General features: G+C 43.6%; 1 protein-coding gene across 3 annotated transcripts in view; it reads left to right on the forward strand.

Moving 5' to 3' along the window:
- The first annotated feature begins 1337 nt into the window (after window positions 1–1337).
- Window positions 1338–25631, forward strand: part of RGS20 (regulator of G protein signaling 20) — a 34391-nt gene continuing 10097 nt past the window's right edge. Inside the window, exons 1-2 of one of the 3 annotated variants that reach the window (XM_033512261.1) lie at window positions 1338–1836; window positions 10092–10094. In XM_033512261.1, coding sequence (XP_033368152.1) covers window positions 1714–1836; window positions 10092–10094 — 126 coding nt within the window. In that variant the 5' untranslated portion in view covers window positions 1338–1713. Of the gene's footprint in view, window positions 1837–10091; window positions 10095–17805; window positions 17889–17922; window positions 19240–25631 lie in introns of those variants that run through there. The other 2 variants (XM_015618180.2, XM_015618179.2) reach the window with 2 other exon arrangements.

Here is a 25631-nt window from a genome sequence, read left to right on the forward strand (position 1 = left end):
AATGATCTTTTTGAAAGAAATAGAAACTAACATGTTATTGTAATATATACACCTTCTATTTTTTCCCCTAGTATAATGGAACAATGCTGTAATGCCAGAAAATTGGAAGTGAAGGGCTATGCAAAAACAGGAACAGAAAGGCCAGTGCAGTACTGTTTGTAGTCTTGAGAAATACTTTATCTGGGATTAAAATAGTAGAGTGTATTACTTTAGGGAGTAGGGACACATGTCTCTGTCTCATGTACATTCCCTTCTCTATTGAAAGAAGACTCTATTGAAGAGTCTCCAGCCACTCTTTGAGCCCACAGAATCTCCTCCTTTCACCTCCACCTGTTGCTTTGTGCCAACAGCTTTTGTCTGTACGCGGGGTTCCACACCTGGAGGTGTAGGATTGGTCTTCTCACAGAAATTGCTGCCGTGCCAGGTGAAATAAAGCTCACCTCTGAGCTAAGTTTAAAAAAAAAAAAACCAAAACCAAAAACACATGCACACAAAAAAAGCCAAACAAACAAACAAACAAACAAACAAAAAACCACAAACAAACAAACCAAACAAACAAAACAAACAAACAAAAAAAAACCCCACCGAAACCCAGTGCTGCTGGTAGTAAGCCTGGCTAGAGGACAGGAAAAAACAAAAAAAAAGTTGTTTTCCTAAGCCTCAGCAGCAACTCTGACAAAGTCAGCTGATTACTGGAGCTTATGCTGCAGCTTTCTGTAAGACAGTTTACTGTACAATGACTTCTACTGCAATTTGCCTTGTCAAACTTCATTGTTCTTAGTTCTTCTCCTCAGCATTCACTGGATTTCTCTCAAAAGAGGACAGAAATGTGACCAAGGCAGCTCTTCTCACATGAGATGCTGTGTGGGCAGAGGTGTTATATCTACCTTGTATCTACAGTGCTGAATTGTCAAAACTTTGGACTCTTGGTAGAAAAAAAATGTTGGGTTAGACATATTTTTCATCTTGAAAAAGAACATAAGCAATAGCGAGTGAATGTTGTCAAAAACCTGCCAGACCTCTATACAGCTGGGAGAAATAATCTATTCATAATCTACCTGGAGTCTTAGTCTTTATATTTAATTTATAATTAATAAATTCATTTGTCTCTATCCTGAGACACGGCTGCGGCTCATGTGCTGTTTTCAGTGGCACTGCAAGGATTACCAGCAGGCCATCTGTTCAGCCAATGAGGAAAAACATGTGATTGGCAGGTACCACTGACCTAAGACAGACATCTCCATTTGGTGCTGCCTGCAGAGTATAACTGTGTGCTGAGTTCCTTCTTCTTTCAAGTTGTAAATGAAACACATTCACTCTGAGGTGATAAAAAGTGTCTCATGGTTGTTACAGCTTGTTTCTCTGGTGTGTTCAATCACTCTGTGCCTGTCCTTCTCCTTTGCAATTTACTAAAACCTACAAAGTTGTAAATCTAATCTCTAAGCCGGCACATGCTGAAGGGATGAGACACTGCAGATATCTGGGGCCAGATAATCCTGTTTGTCTCCAGAACTGCGGAGGCTGCAGGAAGAACTGGCAAGCTACAAGAGGCCTGGACATTTGTCCATTGGTTTAAGGAAAGGCAATCTTTATGTTGTTGTCATTCAGCCCAATGTCAGGGATTTGGTTTAGTTTCATCATTAAATATAAGTGGTGCTTTTCCAAAACAGGTCATTGTAAAATTTGATTCAGGAACAGCCTTTTTATTTCTCGATGTGGAGGCAAGTTGTGCTTTACTTCAGGACTCACAGCTACCATGCAGATAACTGTCAAGCAAAGGAGAATGTCCAAAATGAAGATGAAACAGATATTGCAGCTGCACAGTGGATTTTCAAGGTAAGAAAGAAATGCAGGATTAGTTATCCAAATGTCCTGTAGGAGGGGGTGAAATGGTGTATCTGGAAAAGAGGAGAAAGAAAATATTAATGTAATGAATGACAGCTATAGGCTGTTTATCACCAAGACATCACTATTCACATAGTTTTCCTTTTTCCTGAGCCTCATCCCCTGCCCTATGTTCCTCAGCATGTTGCAACCGCAGTGACAAAGGAGGTGGTGATCTGCCTTCCCACTAAGTGTCTGCTTTAAGAATATAATAAACACATCCATCTAACAAAAATTATTCATATTTTGTGAAGCTAATCTGTTGCTAAAAGGGTGAGGGAAAATACGTTGCTTCGTGGTGTTAAGAAAATGAAGAGTTCTGCGGTTTTTACTGGTACTATGTCAGATTATTTTTATCGATACTTGACAAAAGATGATACGCCAAAGAAATAAAACTGCATAATACTGAAGTCTACTTGGGAGTTACACTAAATCCCCTTTAGTGAACCTGTAGAGTATTCCTTAGTTAAAAACAATGGTCATGTATCTTCTAGATTTTGTCAAAAGCCTGAAAGTTGCCTGAGGGTTGAGCTGATACTATTTATTTATGCATGCTCCTATGCAGCACAGCAAGAGAAACAAACGGAAGAAACTGTATCTTATTAAAGCTCTGGGGCAAGAGTGATGCACCATTGTGCATGATAGGGAAAGAATGTGATAGCAAAATCCTGCACTCCTGAAACCACAAAAGTTGTCTTTTTTCAGACTTAAAGCCAGCATAGAGAGCGGCTAAGGCATCCAGTTGAGTTTGTTGGCAGGGTTGGTGAAGACTAAGACAGGGAAAGAAGCCATTCCCAATTCCACATCTGCTTTAAAAATATTCAAGATAAAGCTAAAATTGATCTCTCCATCCCATTTCCTTAGCCAAAGTATATCCATTTCTTAGATGCCATTTCATTTGAATTATAGGAATGCACTCATCAAGAATCCTAAATTACTTTCATTGCTTTTGCTGATAGGAAATGCTCAGCCTGGTTTGCTGCTGTCAGAAAACTCTTTCTGATAATGAAAAAAGTACACTCTGTTCAGAATTTCATGTCATTCTGTCCTGCTTTCTGTCCATTTGGCACGTGAGCCTGGGGACTTCTTGACCCTCTTGAAGGCAAAAGGGGTTTTGTCATAGACCAAATGGCTCCTGAAGTTAACCATTGACAGTAATAGTTTCTGAAACTCAGATACTGAGTTCTTCATAACTCATGTCCACAGTCATTTCTCATTTAGCCATCCTTTACTTCACTCCAGGTGAATTGTGCCCTTCAGCTTGCTGATTGCTTTTGGGTTTATCACGTGAATTTGTAGTTTGTTGCTGAGTCTCTAAGAGCATGGTGCACAGGACTGAGTCAGCAGCCTCACAGAGGATAAAGTATTATTCCTCTATTCTGCAAAGGATTTCTCTTTAGAGGGACATAAGTGCCAGTGGAAGGTTCAGCTACTGTCCACAGTTCATTAAACAGCACTGCTGCCAGCTTCCCTTCTCCTGTTTGTTATCTGTCCCATTTACTTTGTTTAGTGCTATTGTTTCTAAATGCTGCAGCTCTACTGGTGTGGCTCTCATCCCTGGTACAGAGACAGGCTGCAGGGACTGCCCAGGAGATGCCCTGTAAGCACTTCCTGAGCTCAGCTGAGTTGCAATTGCTGTCATGTGGAAGCTCAGGTATGAGGCTACATTCTCTGGGGAAATATGTTTCCAAAACTTCATAAACCATATCAGCAAATGATCTATTCACATATGTAATGTAAGCAATGTTACTGTTAGCCAATGAGTCTGCAAGGATTGTGTTAGTGGTAGGAAGTTAGAAGACTTACCCATCTACAAGTGTGTACAGCCCTAAGGCTGGGGAGCTAAAATAAACTGCAGGCTTTACTTTACATGGGAGGGAAATGCCTTTCTCTTTTACTGACAGGGAACCACAGCACAGAGGCTTCATATGAATTACTAGTATTATTTAGGAAAATAACTTGAAGTTTGCAAGGTTCAAGACTAGTTTGTCATTTACACTTCCAGAAGAGAGGAGATCACATTAAAATGTTTGGTTTGGGGTTCGTTTTTTTTTTAAATAATTCCTGGTGGCATTGAAGTGTACAGAAAGTTCAGGTTCCTTTGGTAAAACATTTATTTATGTGACACTGGTTGCTATAGAGAGATTATGTTCTTAGACCTGTAATTTGTGTGACTGACAGGGTCCTTGATCAGACTGATTCAACAGTCCTCATTATTTCCCATGTTCTTTTCCACTTTAGATGAGATTTTGGATTTGATACTTCTCAGTGTGACTTGTGGCTGCTTCTGAGAGCAAGCTGGGATCTAATTCAACATGCTAAAGAGTAAAAAAGCCAAAATATCAAATAAATATTTCAATTAAAAAAACAACTAAAAACAAAAAAAACAAACCAACAAACCTAAATATTTTAACGGAACAATTGAATTAAGTTTATTTATTCTTGAGTGTGCTTTCAAAGAGAAACTGAATTACAAAAAATGTTTTTAAAAAGTGGTAGGCAGAGCTTAAAGGCCTTTTAAATTCTCTTCATAACATTTAAATTAACTCAGTGAGTTGTTTGTTTCTATCTCCATTTGCATTGCTTAAAAAGCCTTTCTCTCTGGCATGTTTGCATTTTGATTTGTAAAAGTGTTAAAAAACAAAAGTGAATAAACTGCTTTTTACCACTATCAGCACAAAGATACAAGGACATTCTTAACCCAGATCTAACACAGATGCATTCATGTGTGCTCCCAAGGAGATTTTTGCAAGTAAACAAAATAAAATACCCCAGAAACATTACACTGCGTAGGCAGATAGAGAAAGGTTTCAAATAGATCACAGTTTTTTCCTTTATGGACAAAATTCAGCCAAAGCCCTGTTTCACAGCGTTCATTGCTATCCTTTCTTCTGAAGAGGGTGAGAATGTTCCCCAGAGAGCTGCCACAGTACACAATCATGTCCAGATTACACCTGGGTAGAACCTGTTTCTCTTCTATAGCATAATTGTGGTTTCTAAGCATACAGTCTCCAGATTTGGTTTGGTTTACATGAATAATGCACCTACAGACAGCAAATGACTGGGCAAGTGCAGATAAGAAAGCAGTGTCAGGGCTCTGAGGGCATTAATAAGTATTCATGGCCCTGAGCAGCCTCAGCTGGGGCCTCCACCCTCACCCATGGACCCAGCAGCTCTGTTTAAGTTTAGCCCACAAGGCCTGTTCCCTTGAGCTGAGCCTGAAGGAGTGATGGTCTCCAGTCAAGTGATGGCCATATACTGGAGCCTCCCACCCAGGGCTGCCTTCCTGGTTTGACCTTGGCTGTCACCTGTCAGTGTGGGCTTGCCTGGTGGCTGTGGGACCTGATCATAAATCTGATCTGAGGTGTTGACTCCCACCTTGCTGTGATACTGTTTTATGATCTGGATCTTTCTTGAATTTGTGTTCAGTTTGCCTTGCTCAAGTAGTGGGGGTGGGATGTGGGATCCCTTTACTTCCAGCTCACCTTCTTTGAGGGAGCAGCCTTGTTCTTGCTAGGGGTTGAAGGAGAATCCTTTCCAGCTTTCTGCCATTTGCCTCACCTGCAAGGGCTTCCTTTCCTCCACAGGGTGTGGAGCAGAGAGGTGAAGAGAAGCATAGTGTTAAGTGAGAAGGTATGTGCCAAGGAGACACAGAGAGCAAATATTAATCCTCCTTAAACAATAACCTGTAGGCTGAGGCACAGTGATACCTGGTTATACCAGCATGGCTTTTCTGCTTTCCATGTGCCATCCATTTAAATTCTGCACAGGAGACCAGGCAGAAATGGAAACAGCCTCAAGCATGCTGTCTGAAAGAGCAGCCTCAGGGAAATATGGCATCCTTTATCCTTTGTCTAGCTGATCGCAGCTCTGCAGGAATCCTTTGAGCCTGGAGATGTCCAACATTATTCTATGAAATGCTTGAAATGTGAAAGTCACTCATGACCACACATAGCTCACCTAAATTATTTGGCAACTGCTGTGAATCATAATTTCTTTGATAAAATTGGAATCCATTCACAAAAAAAAATCTAGAAAGGTCAAAAATCATAGAATTTGTTATTGGCAGAGGATGAAATGGCAGTTGAGTAATTGCACAGCTTTTATCCAAGTATTCCAGTGTCTTCAGCTGATGAGGGCTGTCAGTCATTAATTGCTATTATTCTTAACAGTCCCTCTGAAGTCAGATGTTGTCTTTATCTTTTATAAGAATAGGAAAATTCCTGGTATTAGTAAATATACTCACCCTTTTCAGTCAATATAATTCCCACCAAGTACATTTTCATGTCAGGAATGTTTATTTGCCACAGTATGTTTTTCATACTTAGTCACGGTAGCATATGAGAGTCTGAAAGCTTGTGATTGTCAGAGGGTGTTGAGAACAAACCAAGCAGTAGCTTATACCAAGAACACACTTCTGTTCTTCTGAACAGGTCTTGTACATAGTTAAACAGGATGAAACATAATTTAACAGTCACATATTATCTCTTGTGTTTGAGATGGGCACAAACTGTATAGCTGGGGATTGAACCACTTTCAGATGCAGCCAGCATTCTTTGCTTAAGCCAAAATGTATTCTTACATAGCAGATATAAAATTGATATGTTTGATGCTCTGTTTTATTCAAGAGCAAGGTTTCAAAAGGAGACAGAATTCTGGGAGAGATATAGGAGTATTTTGGGGCATTTAGGACCACCAAGTTATGAGCAACTAGTCATACTGATAACTTCTTTAATGATACAGTATATTGTTTGATGGGGAAAAGAGTGGGTATTTTGCCAAATAGTTATAGATTATAATTAATAAAGTAAAATCATGCGCACTTAAAGGTAAGCAAAGTTATTTCTAGGACAAGCTGGAGAACATTATCTCTCTATTATACTCTCTGGTGGTTAATTTTGTTTTCTGGACATGTATCCTTTACAACAATAGTATATCCTGTCCCTGAAGTGCTTTCACTAGTTCAGAAAGGGCTAGTCCTGCACATTTTACAGACTCTATCAACCCTTATGTGACCTGCAGTGTTGTCTTAGTATCAGCTGGGATAAACTTAATTTTCTTCCAAGTAGCTGGTAGAGAGCTGTGTTTTGGATTCAGTGTGAGACTAACATTACTAACAAAGTGAAGTTTTAGATGTTGTTAAGCACTGTTTGCCCTAAGTTAAGGACTTTTCCATGTTCTCTCAGTGAGTGGGTGCACAAAAACTGGGAGGGAGCAAGGCCATGAGAACTGACCCAAACTGGTCAAAGGGACATTCTATACCATAGGGTATGTCATGCCCGGTGTATGAACAGGAAACAGTTGTCCAGGAGAGGCCATTTCAGCTCTGTGGGTCCTGCTGGGTGCAGTGGAGGAGCACAGGGTGAATGTGTCCTGCTGTGAATGGGGCACCCTTCAGCAGACCTAGCCTTGAAAGGCATGCAGTGAGCCACTGGCCTAGCTTTTGTCAGTGCATGGGACTCATTTTCACTACTTGCTGGCTAGCCCTGCACAGCCTTGCAGAGATCTTTCATGTTGGGTTTGGGGTTTTCTTCCCACATTTTCTCTAGGTGTCCATAGTATATTAGTGTGTTCCAGACAGCTCAAAACATTAAATATAACTCTTTTTAAAACATTATTTTTTAATCTTTAGCATTATGCATGAAAGAACAGGTGAATGTGGCTTAAGCAACAGTTGTTCTATCAGACAGAAAAAGCCGTGGGCTTTTACTGTAGGGGTGGTGGGACAGGTTTCCTAGAGAGGTTTTGAAGTCTCCATCCTCAGAGGAATCCAAACCCTGCTCATCACAGATCTAGGAAGCCTAAGGAGCAGGAGGCAGAACTAGACAACATGAAGAGGCTCCCTTCCAATCTCAACTATTCTGTGAAACAAAGAGCTCTTCAAAGAGTCTTTCTTTTTAAAGAGTTCTGTAATTATATGGCATAATAATATTTTTAATTCATAAATCCTATTTTCTTTGCATCCAGAAACACTTCTCTGAGAATAGCTGGCTGTATTGCTCAGCATTGTCTATAAGCCAATAATAGCTGCATCGACAGCAATCACAGAGTATTCTTTTGTAAAAGTTGTCAAAATAATAATGTACTACACATTAATGAGTGGATTACTTGCATATTAATGGTGTGCAAATTTTCTAGTCCTCATAGATAATTTGTACTAATTTGCAATAATGTGTTTTTCTAATTTAGTGATTTACATATTTTACTATTGAAATAGTCCTAAGGCTTCCTTTTCACATGTGCACTTTTGAAATGGGCAAAATGCAGATTCCTAGGCTGATTAAGATATTACTGTCAGAAAGAATTTAATGAATATAAAAACCAAAAGGCAAAGTGCTTTTACAGTAGTTCTGGAAATTTTTCAGCAAAACAATCCTAGACTGACCTGAATTACAGAGATTGTTTTTATTAATATGCAATGTCCTTCTCTAAGTGGAACAAAATGTCATGCTGATTAATAAATAACCTGCTCTGCCTAAGTCTAAATCAACTCATTTGAGATATGGGTAACTGCAGATTTACAAATACATTAATTTACTTCATGCTTTCACCAGTAAGAATTAACAATTTAGATAAAGGACACTGGGAAAAGCAACTTTTTTCTGGAAGACCATGGAGACCTTCTTAAAATGTCATCTAGTCTGGGTGTCTGGGTGGCAGAAGGAATTTACTTTTACTCTATGGTATAACTCTCAAGCTCAAACCTGATGAAAGCAGATGACTTCCTGTAAAATACAAAATTAAAATGACGTACCTTTCTGCATCACCAGCCCAGTGTAGTGGAATTGGTGCTGCTCTGACTTGCAGTTCAGCCTTAGTGATGTGATGTGATAGAGATCACCCAAGTGTAGCATTCCCATTGTACTCTGGTTTATTTCCAATACAGCTTATTTCTAATTGAAAGAGGAATTTGTGTACGGGGTTTTTTCAGCTCATATTTCTCAGGGATTTCTGAGTGCCAGAGGAATCCTGAAGTACCAGGTTAGCAAATCCTTTCACTGGAAGACACCAGGAGAATGATCTGGGGTGCAGTATCATGGTAATCAGAGGGCTGGAGCAGATCTATAAAGACAGGCTAAGACAGCTGGGAATGTCCTGCCTGGAGAAAGGAGGGTGCCAGGGAGATCTTAGGAGTGACTTCCAGTACCTAAAAGAGGCCCACAAGAAAGCTAGAGAGGGACTTTATACAAGGTGATGGAGTGAAAGGGCAAGGGGAAATGGCCTGAAACTGAGAGTAGGTTTAGATTAGATATGAAGAATAAATTCTTGACTATGAGGGTGGTGAGGCACTGGAAGAGGTTGCCCAGAAAGGATGTGGAAGCCCCATCTCTGGAAGCGTTCAAGGCTGGATGGAGCTCTATGAAATTTGGTTTAGTGACAGGTATCCCTGTTTATAGGATGTGGAAGACTGGAAATAGATTGTTTTTAAGGTCTCTTCCAGCCCAACTCATTCTATGATCTAAGATTATCAAAGACAGTTCTGGGTGGGAGTTTGAAAGTATCATCTGACATTTGCTGCTAGGATCAGCCTAAATATCCATGCCTGCTGTTTAAATTCATTACTCCTTGCTGTATATGCCATGAACATGAAAAGTAATCTACTCCTTCTCCTTGTCTGTTTGTATACAATGCACACTGTCCAAGATGCATTTCTCATGAGTGATGCAAAGACACAAAAAATCATGATTTCCACACATGCTTTTTCACAGAAATTTCTTTCCACAAAAATTTCAAAGACTTTACAAGAAAATCAATGTTTATTTCAAGCCTTCTAATACTTACTCAGTCCTACATTTGCTGGCCCCTTCTGCACAATAACAGGACAGATTTTTACTCCCCTTTATTTACATCTTTACATAAAGCAGCTTCAACCAGTCAAAACAGAGATGCAGAATAGGTCAGAATCCTGTCACAAATATCTTAACTTAAAAGTCCAACTCCACATTGCCAGATGACAGCTAGGTGCATCCCTCTGAGAAGGTCAAAGCCATGCCAAGCCAGGAAATGCAAGGGAGAGACTAACACACTTCTCCCAGAGACCCCATGGGAGATGAAAAGACCTTATTTGTGTACAGTGTAAGTAACTGTATATTTCTTCACAAGCATTAACATTTAAAAGTGAGACAGGCAGAACATTATTTTTCCATCAGACTCATACAAAACAGGGGCTGAGGGCTAACATTTGGGAAATGGCAAGGATCTCTGAGCAGGTGAACTGGTGAAGCCTGGCTTGCAGCAGCCTGTGCCTGCTTCCTGACAGTTCTGGATGTCTCAGAAGGCTTGGCCTTTCCCAAAACCCCTCCCTGTCCTAATGCTGATTCCAAAACTATCAGGAAATTAGATGCTGAGATTTTTAACCTAACAGATATTTATTCTACCACCTAATGTGGTTGGAAACAGCCCAGGAGGCTAATTGCCTTCAGTATTATACTTCTAGTGTCATTCTCAAAATAAATCTTATCTAAAATACCATATCAACAGTTAAAGGTAAGAACAGGCTAAAATAAATCTGGAGCTGCCCAGCGATGCCTGCCAAGCAGCAGCTGATTGTCTCACAAAATGTCACATCATTTTTTCTGGATCACTGTAGCAAGCACTTAATTACTCTCACAAGAAGGATGAAATTATTTTCAGGAGCCTAGAGATGTCAGTTTATGCTGAGGAACTCATACGGAAAAAGAGGAAAGGCTCAAATTTGTTTCGTTATTTATTCAGTTCCAGTTGTGAACACAGCTTAATTTCAGAAAGTAGCAGTGATTTTTCCTGTGACATTTTGTGTGATTTACTTTAGGAGTAAATAAATAATAAAACAGTTCTCACTGTTCTGTTGAATTCACTGTTTCCTTTGAGAATAATCAAGTTTAAAGCAAAAACAATGGGTCAGGCTTAGACCAAAATAGGATAAATTATTAGTTCTTGAACTGTGTAACAGTTTATTATGAGAGAAAGGCAGATTATAATATTTTAAAGTATTAATTTTCTTGCATTGCAGTGCTTCATTTTGTAAAAATTCTCTTTTCTTTTGATTACCAAACCTTCTTACGAGACAGTTGCCTCTGGGAAGAAAATCTCCTTTCAGGGCATCCTTGCTAATACTGTAGTTTGGTATCCCAGGTGAGCTTTGGCACTCACACCCTTTGTGACTTTTGGTACTTGGAACTCATGCTCAGATTTGCAGAGTTGCTCAGACTGTGCTGGAGAAGCTGCTGAGTTGCTCCTCTCTGACCCCTTGTCCTGTTTATTCATTTGCAAATTCTTGCTCCATTTGCTGATTTACATTACCCAGAATTCTGCATGGTAATGCACTGGACATCTATAACATTTTTATCTGAATATGAGCTCTAAATGACAGGGTTAAATGGTGTTTCTCAGTTTACATCCAGATCTTCTGAATGGTTTGGCATGGAATAGTTTTCCAGTCATAAGACTGACCAAGTGAGTCACAGCCCTTAAAAACCAAGGTCATTTCTTCCAACTAGCATAAACTAATGTTCACTGAAATGTTTGACTGTGAAAGATGGTTGCTATTTTGATGACAGACTAGTCTTTCTCGCTGCACTGCATTTATTCTGTTCATACAGACTCTGTGCAGATAAATGCATGTGCTTCATTTCAGTACAAGAATAGCATCTTATTGAATGATTTACCTCCTTAGTAAGAGATGATTCAAGGAAACTCCAAGGCTTTCTATTCACTTCCACAGGCATACTCACTTCTACATAACAGGGATAACCTGACCTCTTTAAAAGCATTATTGTTGGGTACCACTGGTGAATCAGTACACTGGGATAGATAACACCTGAAGTTTTCCTCTTCTCAAAATATGTTCACACCTTCTCCTCACTGCCATTCTTATCAAACCAGTTCCTTTTCCTCTCATCATCATTCATATGTCTTTTTAAGATGCTGGAGAAATACTCCTGGTCACCAGCTCAATCTAGTTTGCAGACTAACACAGAGTTTTCTCTTCATGCAGCACCAGCCTGCAACCTTCTTACTGATACTGCCCTTTAACCTCATACTCTTCAGCAGTCTCTCATTGCCTGCTCTTTATTCTTTTGTTCTTTTTTTCAAAGGAATTATAGTGTATTTCTCCTTTCATGTTCTCCACCACCAGTCCTATAAGTGAATTATATTTTCTCCCACCAGGCTTTTAACATGGCTGCATAATTTTCCAATTGATCTATATTTTATAAGGACCAAAACCTGATGAAAATTAATGGCAGAAATCACTGTGCCTTTCTCAGGAATCTTGTCAAGCTGGAATGTTACTGTGCAGCCACATTGTGAACCAGGCTTTCAGACTCACTTTGAACTACTCAAAGGCTCTGAAACCTCGATCTGTTCAGGAACACTGGTTGCAAATTGCCCCGTTAATCTTCCTGTCTGAATCAGCTCTGGAATGTAACCACAATGCTCTGTAAGACCTAAAAATTGCATTCCTGGCAGTTTTGATTCCTTCTTTAATTTAACTATATTTATTACCTTGCATACACGTGTGTTAAGGATCCTGTGTAATAATTAGGTTATGTGTGACCCAGAATATCAGAGATACTTCTGCAGGTCATAGTTGGTTAGGTAGGTACCTCTTGAGTGACAGTGATACTACAAAGATATTTTTACTTTTCCTATCATGAAAAAAAGAGAAATATTGTTACTCCAATTGATCATTTAATTTCCATACGGGCAGAGAAGAGAAGCCCTAATAGCACAAGGAGGAATAGTGCTTTGGCTCGAATCCTTAAATGTTGAGGCTCCCCATTCAAATTGTAGGTGCACAGTGACACCTTCTGGAAGCTTGTAATGAGCATCCCTGAAACGTTTCCTCCATCGTCTGGAAACTCCCAATTTTTGTATGTAGAACTGAATCTTCTTCAGATCAACATATTGACCAGAGATCTGCTGCAGGGTCTATCATGTCACTGGCACATACACTAACAGAATATAGTCATGATGGAAGAGATCTTTTATTTTAAATCAAGCCTGACCTGTAGGGATTTTCACTGATTCCGAATAACTCAAAGGTTTATGGGGCAAAATAGTAGAGGATAGAATTAGAGTTGTATGCTAAGCTCACGGTTTAAAACAAAATGTAGTTGGCATAAAATTTTTAATTATTTAATGTCATACATCAAGTGAGAGGATCAGAGAATATCGTAAAGATTCAACTGTGTGTCACATTGCAGTTTCTAATTAGATCTTCTCTGCCCAAGCCACCACCTTCCTGTGTAGTCTGTAAATCCGCCAAATACTCTGCATCACCAAGGATTTTGAGCACATGAGTTGGGCCACAGAGCACTGCCTGAAGGCTCACAAACCCCACAGAGCCTGCACCCATCAGAATGGGTCAGAATGGGGAGTTGAACCATCACTGAGCTGACTCTGATGCTCTGAAACCTGGCATTCGGTGCTATTACTGGAGAACATATCCTTATCTCTGATATTGAATTCCATCTCAAATGTTATTTCTCTTTTAAGTTTCCTCTGCCTTGGAAGCAATAAAGATGTGATATGTAGGAGTGGAAAAGAAACAGAGTTGTGAGTGGAGACAGCAGCGGCTTCCTGCAGCTTTGGAGCAGACACTGACTGATATAAATACTGAACCTAAGGGTTGTGTCAGAACACACATATGGGAATGGACAACCCTGAGAAAATACATCACCCTAGAAAATGACCTTACAGTGATGAAATAATTATCAAAGCACTAAGCAGAATCACCAACTGCAAAAAATTGTGCCTCCACTGAGATCTAAATCAAGCCTAACCACTTTGATAACGTTTCAAGCCCTAATGTAGTGCAATCACAGGTTTTAGCATCAGATCTTGAGGAAACCTAATCCTCCAGCAAAAGGCTAAGAAGACACCCTGTGACTGCGTGAATGACATGACAGTGGGACTTTGACACTTTGGCTTACACAACATAAATTCTACTGATTAATTAACACACTGCTATCAGTGTTGATGAAAAATGAAATACTAACAGGCATCCCTGCACATAGGACATCTTAGTTAATGCTCTGTGGGACCATGCTACTCTATGGTTGGTCTTACATGTTTGAAGACACCAGTTTATTCATCCTCCCATCAACACTGAATTATATTTCCTGCTTGAAATCAACCACTGATAGATCTAAAAATAAAAGTGGCTTATGCCTGTAAGAAAGTGATGTTGAAAAAATACAAATATATAAAAGGTCAGCAAAGCTACTTCCCATAATATCACTGGTATTATGTTCACTTCAAAATATGGCTATTGAAATGCATCTTTTATTTTATTTTTCTTTTTACATTTTTAGTTTTCATTAAGGGGCAAGGGAAAGCAAATACTTGAATACTGCTGATACATAAAGAAAATTGAAGTTCAGCTGAAGTCCCTGGAAACTCATTCTCCTTCTGAAAATATCTCCTTTCCCAGAAAAGCCTATCAGTCTTCAAAATGATTTGTAACAAGTGCACTTTAATGTCAATGAAAAAAAGTAAAAAATGGCTTCTTACTCTCTGTTTGAATTGCTCCCTAATTCACTATGAATCAGCTCCATTCAATGGTCTAGAAACTCTCTTTTTAACAATTTAAGGGAGCAGGAAACACTGAAATAGACTAGAACACAAAAGCTGCCATACAAATGTGTCCGACCTCTCCTTGGGCAGGGAGCAGAAGTTCAGGTATGAGAGCAGGAATCAGCCCTCACACCTTAAAGGCAAACAGGCCCCAAAAGAGCTGATACATGCATTATGTCACCCATTGACGTGTGACTGCAAGAATGTTGGAATACAATGTTATTAAAATACAGGTACATGTTCTGTATTATCTTTCTTATCACCTGTTCTGAACAACGAGAACAAACTAAAATGAAAAAAAGAAAAAGGTGCCATACAAGTTTTCAGCAAAAAATAAAATAAAATAAAATAAAGATAAACAATAACAGATTTCTTCATTTCCACAAAGGAAAAATTAGGAAAATGTGTTAATTGGACAAATTTGTAGAAAGAGGGAGGGTGGAGTCTAAGAAATATCCAAAGGGACAACATTAAATAGCAAAGGTACCCTCATATAAAACCATCCCTTTCTGATTTAGAATAAAAGAAAACTACTGCATGCTGAGTAGAATTTCCTCCTAAAAGTTTATCAAGAGCTTACAAGTCTAATGTGAAATATTCAAGAAAGTTAAGTAAAGGGTGGAGATGTGTTTTCTATTGCCTGCTATACTAATATTGAAACCAGATCTCCTGATTTGTTATTTACCTTGTGTGTTACAGAAAAAAGGTGTCACTATATGGGATAATTAAATACACAGCTCACATGTAAGCTCTCAATTTTCCGTAACTGATTTTTTGAAACAGAGATAAATACAAGGTTAAATGCTCCCATGCCTTGCTGGATTGACTTTTGGCTTTCTTTCTGTCCCAGTGAAAATGAATTAACCTGAACAAAGTAGAGCAGTGTAGGGACTGAGAGTGAGGTCACAGAGACACATGCAGAGCAAGCTACTCTGATGACTGAGGGAACTTGCTTTGCATTCCTTTAGAGAGAGAGAAAACAGATTCCAGTCTGTATCTCTCTACTCTCTACTCTAAACCCCATTTCATCAAAGTCCAAGCCCTTGTTTATGCAGTTCTGTCTCAAGCAGCTGGACATCAGCCTGCATCCATCACTCAGGGAGAGAGGAGAAGATGACTACATTAACAATTTTATGAGGACTTCATGCCTCCACACCATTCAGCTGTTTCAGGATGTGGTTGTGTATACATGCAGTGATGCAGAGGTCCCTGCCTGCAGAGAGAGACAGCATTGCCTACAAACCCCAATCACTGGAAGATAGTTAGCTTAGGTGGCTTTGTTTATCTAACACCATTTATGCTAGGGAACAAAAATACTGTATTTTTATACAATACTGCCCACCATCACTATGCGTCATGAATTTTGAAAAAAAAAAATAAAAATACACAGCCTTCTTTAATAAGGTGTTAGCTAGAACCATGAAGGGTTAGGGTTGGTAAGGACTTTAAAGATCATCTCATTCCAAACCCCCTGCCATGGACAGGAATAACAGATCATGACTCTCCTGAGACAAACGGAAAGGCTGATGGAGTAAGAACATAGCTTCTAAAGGGGTTACACTCTGCCAGCATTTTAAACCTGAATTTGATCAAGCATTCCTGCTAAGATTTAGGATGCCACCTGGGACTGTAGTGTAGAGAGGTCTTAGGGGAGTCACATTTACTCACCAGTCTGAGAAATTAATGCCTCTTCTGGTAGTGCTACCAAGAGCTGAATTCAAAGGCCAGTGGTGTTTACAGGTGTTTTGAGCTTGGTCTTAAGCCACATCAACAGCCACCCCAGTACACTTACTGAGACTTTGTTCCCTTTTCTCTGCCCAGAAGTGAGGCAGTGTAATTTAGTCCTACTTATCAAACCTATTATATCTCCATAGTTCCTGTCTGGGCCTTGGAGATTGTTGTTTGGCACAGAAATCAGTTCAACACCAGTTCTATGCTTTCTGCCACAACCAAAAGGGCAGAGATTTGCAGAAAGGCTCCTTGCCATGGGGCAGGAGGAATACTGGGTGGGGTTGTGGGGTGGGAATCAACCTTTCTATTTTTTCTGCTCTCCTGGGAACATTGTCCGGTTTCTGCCGTAGTTCACCTCTCCAAGCAGACCTAGGGGAACTCTCTGCTGCTAAGCAACAGAAAGCTCTCCTTCTGTGTAGGAATGGCAGCTTTCCCCGCTCATTTCAGCTCTAACAAGCACCTTCCCTGGCATCAATGGCACCACAGCCATGTTCTCCCACTGCTGTAGCAGTTTCTTTGGCCTTCAAGGGCAGCACCATCACTCTGGGAAGGTTTTCTTCACACTGTGTGGACTTCAGTTCCTCTCTGTCTCTTTGGTGTCTGGTTGTAGGCCAGAAAAAGGGACAATGTTTTGGGATGGGCTAAATCTTGATGAAAGAATGAAACCCCAAATACAAACAGTTAGAAATCATTGCTAGAGAAAAGGCAAGCAGCGGTAATTTTTGTCCATTCCTACTCATGGGCCCATGCTCCATTAAGGTGGCTCCATCTCTGCAGGACAATGGCACCCAGCAAGGAAGGGCAAGGTCATGATATCCTGACGGCCGCAGATCAGGGAGGGCCCGCCGAGCTACCCTGCCAGGGCGGGAGGCGGAGGGGCAGGCTCAGGACCCTGGACAGGTCCGGGAGGCAATGGCCCGGTTCCGCTCCCCGCCGCCGCTGCAGCTCCGTCCGTCGTCTGCGGCTGGCTTTTCGGGTGGGGATTTTTTGGGGGGTGCTCTTTGGGTGTAGGTTTTAAGTGGCCAAATTGGTCCCCGTGCTCCTCTGGTACTGTGGGCAGCCCCGAACCCCAATAGGCTCTGGCTGGGTACGAGAGCTGTCCTCCAGCCCTCACTTGAAGGACCGGTTTAGAAAAGTTAAAAAGACAAGAGTGTACATGGGTGCAAAAGGGGGAGCGAGGACAGCAGGGTGTGGGTTCACGGCTGTCACCTCTCCAACCCTCATCTTAGCACCGTGGGGTTCTGCTGGGTGTGCTGGCCTCCCGCCTGCCCCCTCGGTGATTCTCACTTTGTGTTTCTCTCTCTTTCTCTCTTTCTTCCCGCCCCGTCCCTCCGCTCCCACACCTCCCCCGCTCACTGCAGACTCCGAGGCCTGCCAGGCCCCTCGCCTCGCTGTCAGCTCTGCTCTCCAGCCCTTTCCTGCGGCCGGAGCTCCCTGCCCGCCGGCCTTGCCCGCGCTTCGTCTCGGCGCCCCGTCGAGACGTCCCGGAGCCCCGCTTCTGTCCCGCGGCCTTGGCGGCGCTGCTGGCCGGGAGCGGGGCTCCCGCCCGCTGCCCGCTCGCCGCCCTGCTGCGGGGCCGCTGGGCTGAGCCGCCGCCGGCCCCCGCCCCGGCCCCGCCGCCGCCCAGCCGCCTCCCCCCGGAGCGCCGGAGATGCCCGGCGTGCCACGGAGCCGCGCCGCCGCAGCCCCGCGCTGCCCCCGAGCCTCCCGGCGCCGTGAGTACCGCTCCTGGGGCCGCGTCCACCCCTTCCTTCTCCTTCTCCTCCTCCTCCTCCTCCTACTCCCCGCACCAGGGAAGCCGCTGTCCGCCCACGTGCCCTCAGCCGGCACCGGCGTGGGAGTCTCGGGGGCGCAGGGCGAGCTCCAGCGGCAAAGCCCCCGGGCTCCACAGGGAAGCCCGCTGGTCCCATCTGCCATCCCCAGCGCCCCCGGGTCCGCTGGCTCCGGCAAGGAGGCTCCTGCGGCCGCCCCGCTCCGCACCCGGTGCGCGGGCGGGAAGGGAACAGCCCCGACGGCAGCCGGGTGCCGAGCTCCGGGATCCGGGAACGCGTAGGGCGTTCACGCACCGGATCAGTCTTGGTTTCACGGGAAGACAGTGTCGGTCTGCCCGGGAACGGCAGAGGTACTAGCAAGCCGCAGTCGTCCTATTAACCCTTGTCCCGGCAGACGGCTGCCCGGGGGGTGGAGGCGGCGGATCGTTATCGGTGAGAGAATCCCCTAAACGTGGCGATGTTCCTAAGGGTGCCTCTGAGGAGCGGGGTGAGCGCCCAGCCTGGCGGCCCCCGGCACACGCCTCGCACGGAGCCGCGCTGCGCGGCTGCCGCAGCCGTGTCACACCTGCCCCGCTGAACGGGAGAGCGAGCCCGGGAGAGCCCGGCGGCGGCGAGCCCTGCCGGGAGGCGGCTAGGAGAGGGAAGACGTGTATCCTAACACGCAGTTACTTAAAATGCGAGCACGTTCCAGCTCCGGGTTGAGAAGCCCGGCGCTCTTGTTTGGCATCTGTGAACACTGAAGCACCAGCACCGAGCCCCACGGCGGCACCGCCGCCTCTCCAAGCCCTTCCCACTCCCTCCCATCAGCGCGCACACACACACACACACAGACACACACACACACACAGACACACACACAGACACACACACACACACACTCTCCACTCACACGCTCTCACGCCGGTCTCTCCGGCATTTCTCCCTGCGGCGCCTGTCCCATGGCTCCCCCCGCGCCCTGCCCAGTCCGCCGCCGCGGTGCGGACGCTGCTGCGTTTAATCCCTTTGCACACCGGCCCTGAGCCGTAGCAGCCCCCCTGTGTTCGCCTGGCCAGGGGCTACCCGGCGCCAGCCCACTCCGTCGGGCCGTGCCGGGGCGGGGAGCGCAGGCTGCCGGCCTCGCTCCCTCCGGCTCCAGCCACGGCGAGCGAACCCACCCGCGGCCGCACCGTGAGACGAGCCCGCGGGGGCCGGGCGCATGCGTGGGGCTGGCGAGCCGCCGCTCCCGGTCGCCCAGCCCGCCGGGACCGGAGGGGAAGCGTGCGAGGACGCCCGGCCGGGCTCCGCCGCCGACACCGTAAGTAGCGCTCGGTCCCGCTCGGCGGCAGCCGGACGCCGCATCCCGCGCTCCGGGAGGGCTCGTCGCCGGCAGCCGCGACCCCCGTGCCGCAGCTGGAGCCGCCGAGGGTGCAGCGGGACGGGACGGGACGGGACGGGACGGGACGGGCTGCGCCGCCGGCGGTGGTCCCCGCAGCCGGGGCTGGACAGAACCTCCCCGGGAAGAACCACCGGGACTCGGAGCGAAAGGCGTTTCCCCCGCTCTCCCGGAGAGTCTGGAGCTGCAAGCCGAGAGCTCCCGGAGCTCGGGTTCTCACCTCCACGTCCCTCCCCAGGGGCTCCCCGCGCAGATCCAGGGTAGCACCTTGCTGGCCTCTGCTCCGTGAGCGGGGTCAGGATCCCGCCCTGGGAAGGGGTCGCACCCCTGGCCGCGCCACCTCCCTGGCCCCAGAGCAGGTAACGCCTCGGCTCGGACCCGCCAGGCGCTCAGGGACCCTTCTGCCTCGTCTCACGAGTGCGGCCGAAGATGAGTGTCACCCGTGCCCCCGCCCCACCGCGAAGGGGATCCCGCGGTGCGTGTGCTCTCGGAGCCCGGGGCTCCCCTGCCAAGTCAGAGAGATAAGCAGCAACAGGCGAATTCTTCCATAGAGAGTCTTCCAGTACCAGCCTGCCTCATCAAGCATCCTTAGAGAAAAGAAAGCTCTTCCTGAGCTCTGACATTAGGTAATGTCAGTCGGTAGAAAAAGCAGGTAAAAAATTGGACACAAATACAGAAAGTTAGATAGGATTATCCTTGTACACTCCAGTAAAAACCTACAGTAATTTAATAGCGGTGTAATTTACTTGATGCAACCGTTCCATTATTTCATTTTTGCTGTTGAAAAATGTAAAATGAAAACTTCTCCTATGGCACTTGTCGCTATGACATAATGGCAAAGAGTCTCCTCGTACCTCTGTTGCACAAACAGAATGTCACCATCGAATCCAGTGCTCTGCAGAGCCGTGGGCTGTGGAGGCAGCTACATGAGTGCTGTATTACAGGGCCAGAAGCAGTACACACCAGTTCGACCAAACAGAACACCAGAATCATCATCCACTAGGAGATTCCTAGTTGTGGTTCCTAAAATTAGGAACGTCATATTGAAATTAGGAGTGTCTCTCTAAACTCAGAGCCAACTGAATGTAAAACTAGCACTATGTTTTATAAAATGTTCAAAGGTGAGAGAACAGTTAATTTCCCCTTTAATTTTTTATCTACTCCTCACATCTATACTTACTTTGATATCTTTACTCTGGGTCCCAAATACTTAATAATGGAAGCATCACCTAAGCTGTTATACAACTCTATACCCCTTGTTTGGAACACTGAACATATTTCAGAGAGAGTAGTGATGTCTGAGCTTGAAGTAGCAGGAAGGAGTTTTCAGGTTGTGGGTGCCTGTGTCACTTGGAGCTCAGGTCAAATGTTGATGAACTTGAAGCATATAAGCTACTATCAGTACTCAGTCACCCACAGAAACTCGTTCCATATTTTTGTCACTAAGAAAAGTGACAAAGGAGACAGCCAATCTTGGAAATACTCCGGAGATCTCCTGGCACTCAGAAGTAAGAGGATTCTTAGCTGGAGGTTCATTACTCCTCACTTGCTGTTTCCAAAACTTGCCAAAGCCAGGTGAAGCAAAGAAGCTCAGAAAGTGTCATGGCCAAAGTGAATGTGTGCTAAGCCGAATTCTGACCTTCCTTCAGCATTAACTTCAGTTCGGTACTCCTCCTCCTGTCTGACGCTGCCGGCTGGCACTACAGCCGAGCTCACCAGGCAGAGGGTTGCTATCACAGTGCCTGCCCTGCAGAGCAGCCAGATGCCAGCGTAGTACAATCCGAAGTGAATCGCGACAATCGGAATCAATAGGAAACAGTGTGTGAATCACCGCTTAATGAACTCCGGGGTGAGTCATCCCGATTCAAACCAGCTTTCAGACCAGTACAATGTCAGTCAGCTTCTCACACAGTTCAATGTGAGTCAGATCTCAGCACCGAGTACAATGTGAAATGAGTCACTGACTAATACAGCGCCATGTGCCTCCAGTACCCAGTGCGAGTTGTCAGAGCTTCTGTGTGATATGAGTCACTTCATAGTACAGTAAAACGGGCTTTTTGGAGGCCATTCATAATTAAGCACAATGCAACCAAGCTCTCAGGAGGAGATAATGGGAGTGAGCAGAGTAAACTGCTACAGGCACCAGTTTCACTGCACAGTAGAGGGGTTTGTAAAACCTTAGGATGAATGGGTTTTTTAAATGTTATTGTTTCTTACAACAAGTTGCATAAAAGTAACTAGAAGCCATTACTTTCTCTGACATCAGAGCCAGCAAAAGCAGGGTTGAAGCAGTGGTAAAAATCCCAGCACTGGAGAAGCCTGTGGGGTTTTATGTTGGTTTTTCTTCCAAGAGAGCTGTTCAGTCAGTGTGACTGACATACATCCACTGAGGCCGACCCCAGATGCCACAGAAGTCGAGGCAAGGGATTCTGACAGTTTGTGCTGTGCAGAGGAGAAGATCCTGACACTGATTTAACTTAATTGCAGTTTGCAGTGACCTAGTTTGTGAAGGACTCAGCATGGGATAAAGTTATATCCATACTTACATTCATACTGCTCCACTGTCCCAGCATCCACATTATCAGCTGGACAGAAACAACAGGTTGCTTTTGTTGCTTTTTCTATGCAACTGGTAAGGAATTCTTTCATGTCTTTCCCTTATTACAGGAGAAATAATGACAGTGACCCTGTTAATTACATGTTGAGTAACATTTTCAATGAAGTCTCATGATAAAATCAAAACTAAAGAAATTCTTTATCCAGAGGAGATGTAAGCCATCTCTCTAAAAAACAAACAAACAAACAAACAACCCAAACAAAAAAAAAAAAATCCACACAAAAATCCCATTGAAGGCCCAAGTAATTAGGTTTCTAACAGGAAAGCCAGATTTTACTCAGAGAAAGACTTAAGTGCAGGAAGGTTTTGGAGAGAATGGCCTCATGTGGTGGCCAGCTGGGCAGAACTGAATACCAAAGAAAAAAGAGCAGAAGACATCTAAGGCATTGGTAGAAAAATACCTGTTACCAGTGACATGATCAAGGCACCATTACCTGTTACTATGTGGGTGTGACACCCTTTCAGCCATCCCTTTGGAAATGTAACACAATGCTTTCAGCTGGGTAGATGAACAGCTCCTCTGAGCTGCTGCTTCTCTGGAAAAATAAAGTAAAACAAGCAAAGGTGCTCAGTTTCTGGACATTTGACATGAAAGAGTCCCAGAGCTGTTACAGGATAACACTTTCACTTGCAGCTTTATCCACTGAAGCCTTTAGCAGACTTAGGCACAGCAGTGAAACAAAAAGTTGGTTTATTCCATGTGCTGCCAGTCTCCTTTCTGCTAACCTCTGTCTTGTCACAAACTCTCAAACATCTCAGCCACCCCACTACAATATGCAAAATCTGCAATAATACAAGATAACTTTTGAGGAGCTCTTGCTCTTAACCTACTAAAGTGGGCAATCTGATAACTGTGCCTAAAGCATGTGCATATGTGTGGGCGAGTTCATTAACATATATTAGAATTCTTCTCTGTCTAAAATAGCACACTGCTTGATGCAGAAAGCCTGCTTGTCACATTTGTCAATGAAAAGGAAGAAACACGAGCATCAAGTTTCCTGTTCATATTTCAGTTGACAGTGAACTGCCACAGGCTTCAGTGGGAGTTTGTTGCAGCCCCAAATATATCTGAATTGTTAAAATATAGATTTAGAGATTTATTTGGAACTTGACCCCAGTTGCAAGCCTCTTATGACATTAGTAGATAAGAACAGAATCTCTTCCAACTCACTGGTTATCGTTACTGGGAGGATCCAAAGTCAAAGCAACAACTGTGAGAGTTACATAACCTCACCTAAAGCTTGCTGACACCAAAAAGTGGCTTTCATTGCTTTAGTGGAGTTTGGGTCAGGCCTGAAGTATTTACTGAAAAATAGCTGGACTATATGATCCACATCTGTGTCCTCACCCCAAGTGGCTGTCAGCTAGTGTTCCAGCAGAAGGCTTCCCAGGCTGTGGAGTTACTGGGAAAGCTTTGTGCTGTGGCCATGCAAATCAGCCTCAAGGACAAGTTAAAGGCTTGCACACCTGCCTGATTGTAATGTGTACAAGGAGGAAATATTAAGTCTCAGTAATTAAGTTTAGGTAATAGAATCTTTGCACTTAGAGCTAAAAAAATGTCATTGTGTTTTAGTATAAAGTGGGGATAAAAGTACAAAGTTTTAGCTACAATCTTCTGTGTATTCCTGGGTTTGGGGCTTTTTTTAAATTTGGTTAAGGTTTTGTTTTATTTTTTAAATTTACATTTGTGGCTTAGATTTTAAATATTCCTCCTTGGAGAATGCTATTTTCTTAGTAGCCCACCTTTCTGCTGAGAAATTAGCAAATACTATAAATGTTACAACTAAGCCAAATATCACCTGAGGTGTTTTTAACCAGGGAAATAATTTTCACTCCTGACCTTTACACTCCTTCATGTTTATAAGGTTACATGGAGAAATGCTTCATAATCTGAATGTCAGATAAGTATGCTTTGGAGTGGAAAAGATATGACAGACATTCGTTTTTCACCACCTCAACATTACTCTTAAGGCATACAGTGATTTTGCCACTATTGTCAAAAGTAGCATCTCAGATGTTTGCTTAAATCCTTGGACTTTTTAAAAATTACTTATTAGCATGCAATAATATGAGCACATACTTTTTATATTATTTTATATGAGACAGATAGATAGATAGATAGATAGATAGATAGATAGACAGATAGATGCTATCTAGTGGGATAAGAAGCAAGAAGAAGAATTAATGCCATTAATTTTCCTCTATTTTTGTTTCATTGCTCTTTAGGGACAATTTTATAATGGACTGTTGTTATTGTTACACAGAGAAGGACATCTCTTTCCTTGGGAGATGCAGAAACTCTGCACCTAGGCATCTGCAGAGATGTTACATTAGACTGACTTGAAATAATGGACCAACTGGAGACAAGCTCAAACCCAGTTCTCATTTAAGTATTTGACCAATTGTCGCTCTCCATGTGGAATTTGAATGGTTCTATGGATTCTTCCAGGCATGACCCACTGTGCCTAGACAAGTTCCTTTATGTTCCAATGTGCTGATCAATATCCTGCATGAAGAATATCCAGAATCTCCCAAAATCAACCCAATTCTGCACAGACTGCAGGTCTGAGGAGACTTCTAAGTGGCCAGTCACTGGTCCATAGTCACAAGAAACTTCCTGCAGATGCAAAAATGATCATGCAGGACAGACTCATGTGCACAATTTAGGGAGGTAGAAGATGATTTGTAGCTCCAGACAATCACCAGGAATGGATCATGTGCACACTGGAGCGGTCCCAAGGCACATGAGACAGCTGTGTGTAGGATCTGAGCAGTAATGCAGGTCCCAGAGCCTCACGTGCTCAAGCCAACACCACCACTATGAGGACCTGTGCAACAGAACACCCTCTTTCCATTTAGACACTGACTGTCCCATTCAAGGATTTGATTCCTCACAGTGACTCAATATTAGCAAAATTAGACCCTACTGATTATTCGTGTTATACCCAGAAACTGGCTAAAACCATATCCAGTCTAAGCAGAGCATGAGATGGTATGGGTTGAAGTCCTTTGGTTAAAAGTATCTTACATCACCCCATCACTAACCTGAAAGTATTTTTGAATTCCTCAGAAAACATGTACAGGATAACAGTCCATCTCCAGTTTTCTAATCCTCAGTGTTTTCTTCTCTAACCCATTTTCAAACAAGGCACATTGCTGCTCCAGATGGTGGGGACAGAGAAGGCAGACTCCAGTTCTTAAAGTGCAGAGAACATCCAGTACAGAGGGTTCTCATACAATTTTTTCATTCCCATAGCACCTTCAGAGAGGTCTGGAAATCTGATGTCCCAAATTAACAACTGTAAAATTACATGGCTAGAAGACCCTTTCACTACAAGATCTAGAAATACCCTCTCCTTTTTGCCCTGAAGGATCCTGAAGGCAACATAATAACCATCTCAATTCCCAGAGATCCACAAACCAATCAAGCAATTGCTTAAATTGTTGCCAATGTGGGCTGTACTATAAAGGAGCAAGGAATTTTGTGAATCCCTGCAAATAGCGTTCACTGGAGTAATTGATAAATCTACTACCCATTCCTGCACACAGCATAGCTCAAACCCAGCAACTGCCTGGCAAGGCTCACTACACAGCCCTGGTGGCTGCAGCAAGAAGCAGCAAAGTGTGAGGGAAAACTTCCATGTCCTACAGTGAAATTCTGGATATATTAGAAGCAGCCAAAAGACACATACATACA

This window comes from Parus major, chromosome 2, assembly GCF_001522545.3.
Source record: "Parus major isolate Abel chromosome 2, Parus_major1.1, whole genome shotgun sequence".
In the NCBI taxonomy this organism is placed as follows: Eukaryota; Metazoa; Chordata; class Aves; order Passeriformes; family Paridae; genus Parus; species Parus major.